Source organism: Aotus nancymaae, unplaced genomic scaffold, assembly GCF_030222135.1.
Source record: "Aotus nancymaae isolate 86718 unplaced genomic scaffold, 86718_ANA_hifiasm-v0.15.2.pri h1tg000002l, whole genome shotgun sequence".
NCBI lineage: Eukaryota > Metazoa > Chordata > Mammalia > Primates > Aotidae > Aotus > Aotus nancymaae.
The window spans coordinates 1,870,734-1,884,278 of record NW_026988413.1 but is presented as its reverse complement, the minus strand read 5'-3'; the positions used below and the strand labels follow the sequence as shown (position 1 = coordinate 1,884,278).

The following is a 13,545-nucleotide window of genomic DNA, read 5'->3' as shown; positions in this document are numbered from 1 at the left end:
CTTCCAGGTTCAAGTGATTCTCTTGCCTCAGCCTCCAGAGTAGCTGGGACCACAGGCGCCTGCCACTACGCCTGGCTAATTCTTGTATTTTAGTAGAGCTGGAGTTTCGCTATGTTGGCTAGGCTGGTCTTGGACTCCTGACTTCAGGTGATCCCGCTGTCTTGGCCTCCCAAAGTGCTGGGATTACAGGTGTGAGCCACCTCACCTGGCCTCAGATGAGCTTAGAAACCACTGATTTTTTTTTTTTTTTTTGAGATGGAGTCATGCTCTATTGCCCAGGCTTGAGTGCAGTTGTGCAATCTTGACTCACTGCAAACTCTGCCTCCCAGGTTCAAGCAATTCTCCTGCCTCAGCTGGGACTATAGGCATGTGCCATCACTCCCGACTAGTTTTTGTATTTTTAGTAGAGATGGGATTTCACTATGTTGGCCATACTGTTCTCTAACTCCTGACCTCAGGTGATCCACCCCTCTTTGGCCTCCCAAAGTGCTGGGATTGCACGCATGAGCTACCCACGCCTGTCCAGAAACCGATGATCTTTATGTGGCATGTTTTCTAAAAGTCCTGAACTTAGAGGTCATTATATTTATTGGAGAAGGTTATTTTTGATTAATGGCAATTAGACTAATTCTTTTTGTGGTTCTACTGAAGAGGTTTTTCTGTTTCTCTTTTTCTGTTTTTTTTTTTTTTTTGAGACGGAGTTTCGCTCTTGTTACCCAGGCTGGGGTGCAATGGTGCGATCTCGGCTCACCGCAACCTCCACCTCCTGGGTTCAGGCAATTCTCTTGCCTCAGCCTCCTGAGTAGCTGAGAGTACAGGCACGCGCCACCGTGCCCAGCTAATTTTTTGTAATTTTAGTAGAGACGGGGTTTCACCATGTTGACCAGGATGGTCTCCATCTCTTGACCTCGTGATCCACCCGCCTCGGCCTCCCAAAGTGCTGGGATTACAGGCGTGAGCCACCGCGCCCGGCTGTTTCTCTTTTTCTTTTTTGTTTTTTTATCATTTGCATTTCCGTTTTCTGCAAACAATACTCATTTAGGTCTTTTGCCTTTTTTTTTGGGAGACAGATTTTTTCTTGTTGCCCAGGCTGGAGTGCAGTGGCGCGATCTCAGCTAACTGCAATATCTGCCTCCCGGGTTCAAGCGATTCTCCTGCCTCAGCCTCCCAAGTAGCTGGGACTACAGGCCTGTGCTACCACGCCTGGCTGATTTTGTATTTTCAGTAGAGGTGGGGCTTCTGCATGTTCGTCAGGCTAGTCTCAAACTCGACCTCAGTTGATCCGCCTGCCTCGGCCTCCCTAAGTGCTGGGGTTACAGGCATAAGCCACAGTGCCTGGCCGAGCAGCACGGTTTTATAAAGGATTTTTGCTAAGTGGGGTGCTGGTGGACACCTGTGCTTCTGGAGCTCTGTTGTGAGTGATCTGTAGAAATTATTTCCTTTGATTTAGTATATTATTTTAAAATGCAGATGATGCGCTGGTTTTTCCTGGCGGAGCTTCTGTAGGGCAGGGAAGGCGGCTTGAGTGCCTTCAGTCCTCCTGAGGGCTCATGTTTTTCTGGTATCTGGAGTTTTATTATTTTTAAACATGTGGTGTCTTTGTTACGTGCCCAGTTTGAACTCAAGACTCCTGGGCTGAAATCATCCTCCCACCTCAGCCTTCTCAGTTGCTGGGACTTCAGGGGCATGTTTTGTGCTTGGCTCCAACTTGGATTTTGAACTTGCTGGAACGTAGGCATTGACTTAATTCTTTTGAGCCCCCGTTTCCTCGCCTACAAGCAGTAACTCACAGAATGACTGTGATAGTATATGCACCTGCCATAATGCGTGACGTGACACGAGTCAGTAAGACATTGCTGCCCAGCTTCTTTCTCCCTTAATTGGCTAATAACGAAGCCTTAGTTATTAGTAAACTAATTGAGCATCATGTGACTTGATGATTAGTATGTCATGCCGTTTGGGTTATAAGAAGTGTATTTATTTTTTTAGGATGGAATCTAGCTCTGTCGGCCGCACTGGAGTGCAGTGGCGCAATCTTGGCTCACTGCAACCTCCGCCTTTTGGCTTCCCATGATTCTCCTGCCTTAGCCTCCCAAGTAGCTAAGATTACAGGTGTGCACCACTGTGCCCGGCTAATTTTTGTATTTTTAGTAGAGATGGGGTTTCGGTGGTCTTGAACTCCTGACCTCAGGTGATGCACCCACCTCAGCCTCCCAAAGTGCTGGGATTGCAGGCGTGAGCCACTGTGTCCAGCTTTATTTTTTATTTTAGAAATGGAAGATTTCTGACATCACTTGTAGCATTTGTGGATGTGCTTGGAACCCTACTGGTAAAGTCTCCTTGTCTTAGAGAAAGGCCCTAAACAGCCGCTTTGAATAGCTCTGCTTGTCTGCTGCTCGGCTTCATTCCTGCTGTCGTTTCTGATTCAGGCACATCTCATCTGGAGCATCTTAGTAATGATCTCCCTGCTGTTCAATCATCACTGTCGTCCTTAAGTCCACCTCCTTTGTAGTTAGAAGTTGTCTTCCAAATACTGTTGACTTCACGCCACTGCTTTACTCTTCTACTGAACAGTGGAAAAGTCCTAATTCCTTAGGTCTAAAATTCTTGAGTTGTGGCTTGTTCTTTCTTTTCCTGACTCCCTCACCTTCCTCTCCCTCCCAGCACCTTCACACTAACGTTCTACCAAACTAACTTGTGTCACACGTGGGCTGTGTGCCTTCGTGATTGTGCCTGAGCATACGCTCTTACTTGCGTGTGGAATACTTTCGCCTCTGTTCTCTGCCTGGGGAGCTTGCTCTTCTTTTTCATTTCGTCAGTAAAATGTCAGTGTTCTCTTAATCTTCCCTTTCCTCATGGTTTCTATACTATCTCTCCAGCACTCTGTGCATATTTGTCTTTTTGAACATTTACAGAAATTTTTTGTGACGCTGAGGTCTTGCTGTGTTGCTCAGGCTGCTGTGGAATTCCTGGGCTGAAGTGGTCTTCCAGCTCCTGCTTGCCAGTAGTGCTGGCATTACAGGTGTGAGCCCCTGCACCTGGCCTTGTACATATTTGTCTTAACTGTGAACGACTGGCCTGTTTACATGTCTGTTTTCTACTAAACTTGGTGACTTTTATTATTTCCAGAGCTAGCATAGTGCATGTTATAAATAGTAAGGTTGTGTGATTAAATTCAGTCAGAATGACAGTGTTCTTTTAGTATCAGGAAGACTGATTGGTTGACTAATGGGGCCAGCCTCACTAAAATGAAACAGTGGGCAAACTGACCCTCCCTTCCCTTGAGAGTCTTACCTGCCCAAAGGTAACGGGAAGGCAGGACAGTGACGCCAGTTTTAAAAAGACCAAGGGGACTAGCAGAGTCTTATTACTCTTGTGTGTGTGTGTGTGTGTGTGTGTGTGTGTGTGTGTGTGTGTGTCTGTGTGTCTTGCCCTGTCACCCAAGTTGGAGTGCAGTGGTACAATCACGGCTCACTGCAGCCTAGACCTCCTGGGCTGAAGCCATCCTCCCACCTCACCCTCATGAGTAGCTGGGATTATGTGCATGTGCCATCATACCTGGCTAATTACTTTTTTTTTGAGACGGAGTCTTGCTCTGTCACCTAGGCTGGAGTGCATTGGTGTGATCTAAGCTCACTGCAACTGTCACCTCCCAAGTTCAAGAAATTCTCATACCTCAGCCTCCTGAGAAGTTGGGATTACAGGCGCATGCCACCACACCCGGCTAATTTTTGTATTTTTAGTAGAGACGGGGTTTCGCCATGTTGGCCAGGCTGGTATCAAACTTCTGGCCTCAGGTAGTCTGCCTGCTTCGGCCTCCCACCAAAGTTCTGGGATTTACAAGCATGGGTCACCACACCCGACCAATGCCTAGCTAATCATTGTAATTTTTGTAGATTCAGAGTCTTCCTTTGTTGTCCAGGCTGCTCTCGAGCTTCTTAGCTCAAGCTTTCCCCCTTCCTCTGTCCCCAGAACACTGGGATTACAGGCATGAACCACTGCACCTGCCGAATTGTATTATTCATTGCAGCATTCTGGTCCATATTCCCTTCCTGATGCACTGGTGATTGAGTTCAGAAAGAGCTGTGGGCCTTGTTACCTTTTGTGGGTGACAGTTGGACTGTCCCTGGAGTGTCTGTGTTGGATTGGGGCAACTAAGACATGGCAACATTGGAGCTTGCTCAGAGGGGAGAGACCAGGTAGGTCAGGGTTTCTCAGGAGGAACTGTAAATAATTGTAAGTGTATGTTTGCCTAGAGACAGAAAAACTTGGCAAGGTAAAGCCCCCAGATATCCAAAGGCAAGTATGTGGAAGAAAAATTGAACCTGTATCGAATAATCTGAGCAAAGACTAAAGGGTAAAAATTCCCTGGAGACCCCCACTCCCCAGCATAAGGAAGAATTTCTATGGTTAACCAAAATTCAGGGCTTGACTTTAGGGATAGAGTTCCAGTCACTGGCGATTGTTCAGCGAACAGTTGCACTCATTAGTGGTTATTGAAGTGTGAATGTTTTGTGAGTCAGAGCTTGAACTTAGTGTTATAAAGATCCTTTAATTTTATTTTTTTATTTTTTTTTAAGATGGGGTTTCACCATGATGGCCAGGCTGGTCTTGAACTCCTGACCTCAGGTGATCCACCTACCTCAGCCTACCAAAGTGCTAGGATTTCAGGTGTGAGCCACTGCGCCCGACTAAGATCCTTTTATTTAATAATTTGTGGAAGACACCCAATATGGCACTTTTCTCAAAGGAAGTACTTGGAGACAACTTTTTTTTTTTTTCCTGACGGAGTCTTGCTTTGTCTCCCAGGCTGAGTGCAGTTGTGTGATCTTGGCTCACTGCACCCTCCACCTCCCAGGTTCAAAGCGAGTCTCCTGCTTCAGCCTCCCCGAGTCTCATGCTGTTATTTACAGGCGTGAGCCACCAGGCCTGCCCAGAGACAGCAACTTTTTAATTCTGAGATACTGTAGTAGCATAGTCAGACATTAGCTGCTTAACTTTTGTCCAGCCTTTGTTCAGTCCTTTTTTTTTGAAACGGAGTTTCGCTCTTGTTGCCCAGGCTGGAGTGCAGTGGTGTGATCTTGGCTCACCGCAACGTCTGCCTCCTGGATTCAAGCAATTCTCGTGCCTTAACCTCTTGAGTAGCTGGGATTACAGGAATGCGCCACCATGCCTGGCTAATTCTGTATTTTTAGTAGAGACGGGGGTTTGTCTGTGTTGGTCAGGCTGGTCTCAGAATTCTTTACCTCAGGTGACCTGGCTGCCTCCCAAAGTGCTGGAATTACAGGGGCGAGCCACCACGCCCTGCCTGTCCTGTCTTTGAATACTGCCTTATTTTTGTTCTGAGTCTTCGATAAGAATGTTAAAAGTCAACAGTAGTTGGAAGAATTAACCCTGATAGTCTCCCAACTCACAGTTTTATCTTTGTTAAAAAACTGTTGTTTGGCTGGGTATGGCAGCTTACACCCGTAATCCCAGCAGGTGAAACCAGCAGGTGAAACCGTGTCTCTCCTAAAACAAAACAAAACAAAAAATTAGCTGGTGTGGGCTGGGCGCGGTGGCTCAAGCTTGTAATCCCAGCACTTTGGGAGGCCGAGGCGGACAAATCACAAGGTCAAGAGATCGAGACCATCCTGGCCAACATGGTGAAATCCCGTCTCTACTAAAAATACAAAAATTAGCTGGACGTGGTGGTGTGCGCCTGTAGTCCCAGCTACTCGGGAGGCTGAGGCAGGAGAATTGCTTGAACCCGGGGGCAGAGGTTTCAGTGAGCCTAGATCACACCACTGCACTCCAGCCTGGGCGACGGAGAGCGAGACACTGTCTCAAAACACAAAACTGTTGTCAATTTAAAATATTCACTCCAAATTAAGCTAGGAGTATTTTCAGTATTGTTGAAGGCTTTACTTAGTCATGCAGTGTATTTTATCGTGGATTACTGAGTGTCAAGCTTCTCAGTGTTTAGCTGAATGTCAAATGAGGTGGTGTGATGGGGTGGGGGTGATGTGGAGCCGAGGTCTTTTGACTGTTCCTGCTGGCTCCCCAGTGAGGATGTGGCATCTCTGCAGATGAGTTCTAACTGTGCTCAGGCAGCTCTCTCTGTGCATATCTCTCTGCCTGCTTTTCTCTTTCCTCCCCACTTCCTCATTGTGTGAGCCCATCCACTCCATGTATTACCAGTTCCTTTCTACTTCATCTCAGGCAGGTAGCACTTAGGATGTTCTAGATGGAGCCCAGGGCTTTCTTGCCATGGCCAGCATCATCTATAACCATAGGAAGTGGATGTCACCCATTTCACAGGGTAGGGAACGAACCACAATGAAGGTAGGTAGTTTTCCCAGGAACCACGGCTTATCTACGATAAACGCTGTTTCACTTCCATAGTTCCCATGCGATGAACATTACTAAATCCTTTAGGTACGACATTGGTCCTCCCCTGTCCTCTGGGGTTGTGTTCCAGTGGAAGCCTGAAACCTCTGGTAGTCTGGAACCCCATATAATGCTGTATTTTCTCCTGTGCATACATACCGAGGCTGCAGTGTGATTTATAAATGAGGCACACTGCGAGATGCACAGTAACTGATGAGACGGTAAACCATGACGGCAGTATGCCACTCATTCCATGGGCGCACGCTTTGTTCTTGCTGTCGATCTTAGCGATCTCAACATAGGGTTTTTTCCTTAAGTTGAGAATGTTCGCCTTTTTCACTTAAAGGAAGCCTTTCTTTGGCATATTCAGATTGTATGTTCAGATCAGTGTTCTGGCGCTTTGGGCCATATGAAGTGAAGTGAGGGCTGTTTGAACACAGGCACTATTGGTGGCACAGTCAGTCTGATAAACCCAGATGACTGAGTGTTGCGGGGTACGTCCACAGCATGGGTCCACTGGACAAAGGGATGGTAAATGTCCTGGGCTGGGGCTGGAGGGAGCAGGATGGCGTGAGATTTTATCACACCACTCTGAACGGTGAGTAATTTAAAATTTATGACTTATTTCCGGAAATGTTTATTGTTTTTGGACTGTGGTTGGCTGTGTGTAAGACCATGGATAACTTCGAAGCCTCAGGTAAGGGAGGACTCATGCTTTGGGAGCTGCAGCGCATCCCAAAGCACAGTGTCTCCCATAGCTTGGGTGACCCTGACAGCCCCATCTCATGGGCTCACTTCTGTTCACAGTTCCTGCTGGAGTCCCTGGGTCCTTCAGGCTGCCATTCTCAGCCTGCACTATAGCACCTGAGGGCCGGGCCCCATCCCACAGTTCCTGGTTCAGGTGTGGGCCTGAGATAAGCTTTCCAAGTGATGTTACAGAGTCCGGGCTTTGAGAATCACCGCATGTTGTTGCAAAATAATAATTTTCTAATTCTAGAGTTCCTTCTGCATTTGTTACCTGGAATTCTTCTATTAAAAAGAGTATTGGCTTGTCAAGTATATAGTTAAAGATACGGTAATAGTGCGTACAGGAAAGGCAGGGTGGTAAGTCTTTGATTCTTAGAGTGACATGAATTCAAAAATTTTAAGTGTAGGTTTTAAATTCACTTTAGTCAATTCATTTTGAAGCCTCCATTCTCTTTTAGGTCAGTGATTGCCCTATCCTTTCTTTCTTTTTTTTTTTTTTTTGAGATGGAGTCTTGCTCTGTTACCAGACCGGAGTACAGTGGCATGATCTTGGCTCACTGCAACCTCTTGACCCCCTGGTTCAAGCCATTCTCCTGCCTCAGCCTCCCAAGTAGCTGGGATTACAGACATTTGCCACCAAGCCCAGCTGTTTTTTGTATTTTTAGTCGAGACAGGGTTTTACCATGTTTCCAGGGTGGTCTTGATCTCCTGACCTCGTGATCCACTTGCCTCGGCCTCCCAAAGTGCTGGGATTACAGGAGTGAGCCACTGCGCCTGGCTGTTTTTTTTTTTTTTTTTTTAATTAAAAAAATTTTTTTTTGAAACAGCGTTTCACCATGTTACCAAGGCTGGTCTCGAACTGCTGGGCTCACACAGTCTATCCACCTTGGCCTCCCAAAGTGCTGGGATTACAGGTGTGAGCCACCATGCCTGGTCCCATTTGGTTTCTATGTCCTTTCACATGCACTTTGTCTTTTTGAACTTTCTTTTTCCTTTTTTTGAGACAGAGTTTCGCTCTTGTTTCCCAGGCTGGGGTCCAATGGTGTGATCTCAGCTCACTGCAACCTCCACCTTCTGGGTTCAGGCAACTGTCCTGCCTCAGCCTCCCAAGTAGCTGGGACTACCGGCATGTGCCACCATGCCCGGCTAGTTTTGTATGTTTAGTAGAGATGGGGTTTTTCCCTGTTGGTCAGGCTGGTCTCAAACTCCTGACCTCAGGTGATCTGCCTGCCTCAGCCTCCCAAAGTGCTGGGATTACAGGCGTGAGCCACTACGCCCAGCTATTCATCTTTAATCTTAATTTATTTTTAAATTTTATGTCTATTTTTTGGAGACAGGGTCTCACTCTCACCCAGGCTGGAGTGCTGTGGCACAGCTGGGAACTGGTCTCTAGCTCCTGGGCTCAAGCAGTCCTCCGAAGTACTTTGGTCTCACAGTGCTGGGATTACAGGTGTGTGCCACCATACCCAGTCAGTATCTGCACATTTATAAGCTGACATCTGTGAAAGCAGAGGGCAGGATAAAATTAGAGGCTGCTGTTGATCAGGGTAAGGGATACTGATGCTGTTGAAGATAGATAACAGTGAATGAATTTGAGGTATTTGAGAGGTAGACTCGGCAGGACTTTGTGATTAATTTGTGTGTCTGTGCTGAGTGTAGTTGGAGAAGGTAAACATTTCAGAGTCAGCCACCTTGGACTTCAAGGTAGAATTTACTAAAAAAAGACCAGGTGTGTATGGAGTGGGGAGGATTAAGAGTTAAATTTTGGTCATGTTCTATTTGTGGTTTCTGCTGGACGTCCAGGTGGCTGTGTCAAGTAGTCATCTGTCTATTTGTGTCTGAAGTGCCCAGGAGAGGCCTCAGTTTGGAGCTAACATTTGGGACGCATTGCTAAATCAATGCTTTTTACGTAATGGGAAAGGGTGAAAACCCCCATGTAGGATGAGAGTTGGCGTTAAGCCTTTAACGTTTCCGCTGTTTCTTCAGTGGGCTAGTAGAGGGGCAAAAGCTGGTGATGGGAGGCAGAGGGAAGTCGGGCAAGGGGAGCTGGGAAATGTCTGTGGGGTGGTGCCCTGGGTTTTTTACTGACTTACAGAAGAGTGAGTTTCAAGTGGCAGGCAGTGAGGGGGCTGCTGCCGGACTGGGGGAGGAGTCCAGGCAGGAAGTGGAGCAGGTAAGGGTAAGCAGGTGCAGGAGGAGCGCAGAGGTGAGCGCATCTACTCGGGGGGGCTCAGTACTGCCTTACGCTTTCCTTGTAGGGTAGCCTACGTTTAGTAAGAAAACTAGCCATTTGATGCAGCGCTGCTTGAATACCAGGTGCTGTTAGTGCGTGCTGCACATCACATGACAGCAGGCTTTCAGCGAGTGTTTTTGTTGAAGTAAATCACAGCATTCACCAGCTGGCCGTGCGACCCTGGCCCACACCCACATTCTCACCTCTGTCCTCGCTGCCTCAGGGGTGTCTTCCTCCTGTTACCGCCACCACATGCACAAACCCGGGCATGCAGGTGGGGATAGGAGATGAGCTGTTTGGACTTGCGAGGGCCTGTGTGCTTGGTGTGTGGCACATTGAATGGCCTCTTGCTGTATGTGCTCAGAGGGGATGATCCAGATGTCTGGCATTGGAAGGTTGGTACTGAGATTTCTGCTCTGGTTCTGTTAGCGTGGATTAACAGCTTCTCCCTCTGTTGTTGCTGCTAGGTACTGCCGCTGGCGTCACTGCCAAAATGCCACCTCAGATCTTTGGCAGCAAACCGGAGCTCGAGTGAAAATAACCTTGCCTAGTCGCTCAGCCAAGGGAGTGAGGGAGTGGGGGAGACTTGAAGAAATGCTGGCTTTCCTGCTGCTTGTTGACTGCCCCGCTTTGTGTGCTGTGGCTGATGGGCAGGGTTTTAGTTCCTGAAAGATAGAAGATTGCAGTGTTCCCTACTTACGGGAATTGACTCCTGTCTTTTCTCTGTAGACTGGTAGGACTGGTGTGGTTTGAATCCTTTATGCTGCTGTGTCATTCTAACTACCAGGGAGGAAGCCTTTCATAATTGGGTGTTCCTTACCGTGTAACTTACTATGTGAAAGAGTCTCTAATGTTTTATACTGAGTATTTCCAAATGGAGTGGGAAGAGCTGTACAGCGGTGTACCCTAGGCACATGCTCCAGTTACCATTTCATCTTTGCTTAATTATGCATCCAGTAACGCTCAGAATGTTAACGTTGGAATAATTGCAAGAAAACAAGAACCATACAGTTTATTTCTAAGTTGTAAATGGTTGTTTTTTTTTTTTTTTGAGACAGAGTCTCACTTTGTAGCCCAGGCTGGCTGGAGTGCAATAGCATGATCTCGGCTCATTGCAACCTCTGCCTCCCGGGTTCAAACGATTCTCCTGCCTCAGCCTCCTGAGTAGCTGGGATTACAGGCGCGGGTCACCATGCCTGGCTAATTTTTGTATTTTTAGTAGAGACGGGGTTTCACCATGTTGATCAGGCCGGTCTTGAACTCCTGACCTTGTGATCCACCCGCCTCGGCCTCCCTAAGTGCTGAGATTACAGGCATGAGCCACCGCACCTGGCCCTAAATTCTGTATCTTGTAGTTGACATATTAAACTTGTAACACCTAGAATCTTGGCTCTCATGTATTTGAAGATGTACATTCTTTTCTAAATTTGATGTTCCATTGAATTGATAATGTAGTTTATATACATCTAAGTATATCCTGATTTCATTATTTTTTTTGTTTTTTGATTGAAAGACTCATAAAATCAAGAGTTGTAGGTTTGGGCCGGGTGTGGTGGCGCGTGCCTGTAGCCCCAGCCAATCGGGAGGCTGAGGTGGGAGGATCGCTTGAGCCCAGGAGTTCTGGGCTATAGTGCGCTATGCCGATCGGGTGTCTGCACTAAGTTCGGCATCAATATGGTGACCTCCCGGGAGTGGGTGACCACCAGATTGCCTAAGGAGGGGTAAACCGGCCCAGGTCGGAAATGGAGCAGGTCAGAGCTCCCGTGCTGATCAGTAGTGGGATCGTGCCTGTGAATAGCCACTGCACTTCAGCCTGGGCGACGTAGCGAGACGCTGTCTCTTTAAAAAAAAGAAAAAAAAGAGAGTTTTAGGTTTGGGCCTTTTCTTTTTCCCCAGTCTCACTCTGTTGCCCAGGCTGTAGTGCAGTGGCGCTGTATCGGCTCATTGCAGCCTTCACCTCCCGGGTTTAAGCGATTCTCCTGTCTCAGCCTCCTGAGTAGCTGTGATTACGGACCTGTGCCACCACGACTGGCTAATTTTTATATTTTCATTAGTAGAGAGGGGATTTCACCATGTTGATTGGACTGGTCTCGAACTTCTGACCTCGTGATGTGCCCACCTCAGCCTCCTAAAGTGTTGGGATTAACAGGCGTGAGCCACTGCACCTGACCTGTTTTATTTTTGAGACAGAGTCTCACTTTGTCGCCCAGGCAGTTGGTGTGATCTCCATTTACTGTCTCAACTTCCACTCACTCTGTTTTGCCTGGAGTGCAGTTGGTGTGATTTCTGTTTACTGCAGCTTCCACCTTCTGGGTTAGAAGGGTCTGAGATGAATCTGGGAAACAGTTCCCAGACAAGGTCTATCAGCATGCTAGTGGTTAGCTAGTGGAGGTTCCCTCTGTAGGGCCAGTAGGTGCTGAGGTGATACCACTCCCTCGTCCCTCTCCACACCCATCCCACTGCCGTGACCTGCCCATCCGCAGCAGCCTCATCACTGACCACCTGTTTTTACTTGCAGGACCTATTCCAACAATCTCTTGAAACATGGTGGATTACTATGAAGTTCTAGGCGTGCAGAGACATGCCTCACCCGAGGATATTAAAAAGGCGTAAGTAATTTTATTTCTGAGCTAATACATCTGCACAGTGTTACGTTGGTAATTGAGTAGTGTAACTTCTTCTATTGCCTATGAAAATGGCTTTTAATGTAGTATATAACAGTCTTTGAATGCCACACAGTTTAATTTGACAGCACTTAACAAGGAACATTTGCAGTCTAGGTCTGGGCTTTGCCCTTAATTAGTCATTCACTTGGTTTGTATCTGAAGTCGATTAAAAAGTTACTGAGGATGTGACATCATCACAAACATCTTTTACATTGGACTTTGAGATGGAGCTGACTTGGTACCCTTGAGTACCCTTTTCCAGGTACCCAGAGTAGAGCACTTGAACTTTTTTGGTGTGATTGTTGCTCTCCAGCCTGTGCTGTTGGAGTCCCTTCTGACTCACATGAAAGTTTGAGAGCTGCACCTGCTGCCTGTTAGACCAGCATCTGTATGACCAGGGCCTGGCTAACGTGAGGAGGGCAGTTCCAGCCACAGAAGGCTCTCATGGTAACCTCAGTCTGTTTAATTTAATGAGGTGTCAATTCTGAATGTAAAGTGTGAAGCAAAGAAGTCATGAAATAGATTATGTTAGATTTTAACATAGCTAGAGAGCAGTTAGCTGGAATAGTTGGAACCAGCTTTAAAAAAATAGATAAATAATGAAGTCTATGCTACTAGACTGAGTGGGTCTGAAGATAGAATTAACTTTTTTGGGGGCCAAATAGTTCATTTTGCTTAATTTTTAATTTTAATTAAAAAAAAAAAAAAAGACTGAGTCTCACTATGTTTGTTGCCTAGGCTGGTCTCAAACTCCTGGTCTCAAGTGATCCTCTCGCCTTGGCCTCCCAGATTGCTGCAATTATAGACATGAGCTACTGTGCCTTAGCTGAGATAGTTCATTTTAAAATGCTAAATTGCTGAGTGCGATGGCCCACGCCTGTAATCCCAACACTTTGGGAGGCTGAGATGGGAGGATCATGAGATCAGGAGATCAAGACCATCCTGGCTAATATGGTGAAACCCCATTTCTACTGAAAATACAAAAAATTAGCTGGGCATGGTGGCATGCACCTGGGTTGCAGTGAGTCAAGATCATGCCACTGCACTCCAGCCTGGGCGACAGAGCGAGACTCCATCTCAAAAAATAAATAAATAAATAAAATAAAATGCAAATTATGGCCAGGTAAATGGCTCACGCTTCTAATCCCAACACTTTGGGAGGCCTAGGTGGGAGGGTCACTCAAGCCCAGGGGTTTGAGACCAGCCTGGACAACAAAATAAGTTACTGTCTTTACAATAAAAATAAAATAGTTGGGCATGGTGGTATATGCCTGTAATTCCAGCTACTCCAGAGGCTGAGGCAGGAGAATTGCTTGAGCCCAGGAGGTTGAGGCTGCAGTGAGCCATGTTCATGTCATTGCACTCTGGCTTGGGTGACCGAGCCAAGACTCTTTCTCAAAGCCAAGTCAGGATGACTGCTGTTGGGCAGAACTGATGTCGCTTGCAGAGTGTTTGAAACCTCTGCCAAGGAACCTAGTAGAAGCAGCCCACTGAGGAGAGGCCAAGCAGGCCCTGCTGCTGTCAGCAGTG

General features: G+C 47.0%; 1 protein-coding gene across 3 annotated transcripts in view; it reads left to right on the top strand.

The window, feature by feature from the left end:
- The window catches only part of DNAJB6 (DnaJ heat shock protein family (Hsp40) member B6), a 73,042-nt gene that overhangs the window by 11,865 nt on the left and 47,632 nt on the right, over nucleotides 1–13,545 (top strand). For all 3 annotated transcript variants that reach the window (XM_021666253.2, XM_064367321.1, XM_021666252.2), the window contains exon 2: nucleotides 11,868–11,958. In XM_021666253.2, the coding sequence (XP_021521928.1) occupies nucleotides 11,894–11,958 (65 nt within the window). In that variant the 5' untranslated portion in view covers nucleotides 11,868–11,893. The remainder of the gene's footprint in view (nucleotides 1–11,867; nucleotides 11,959–13,545) is intronic.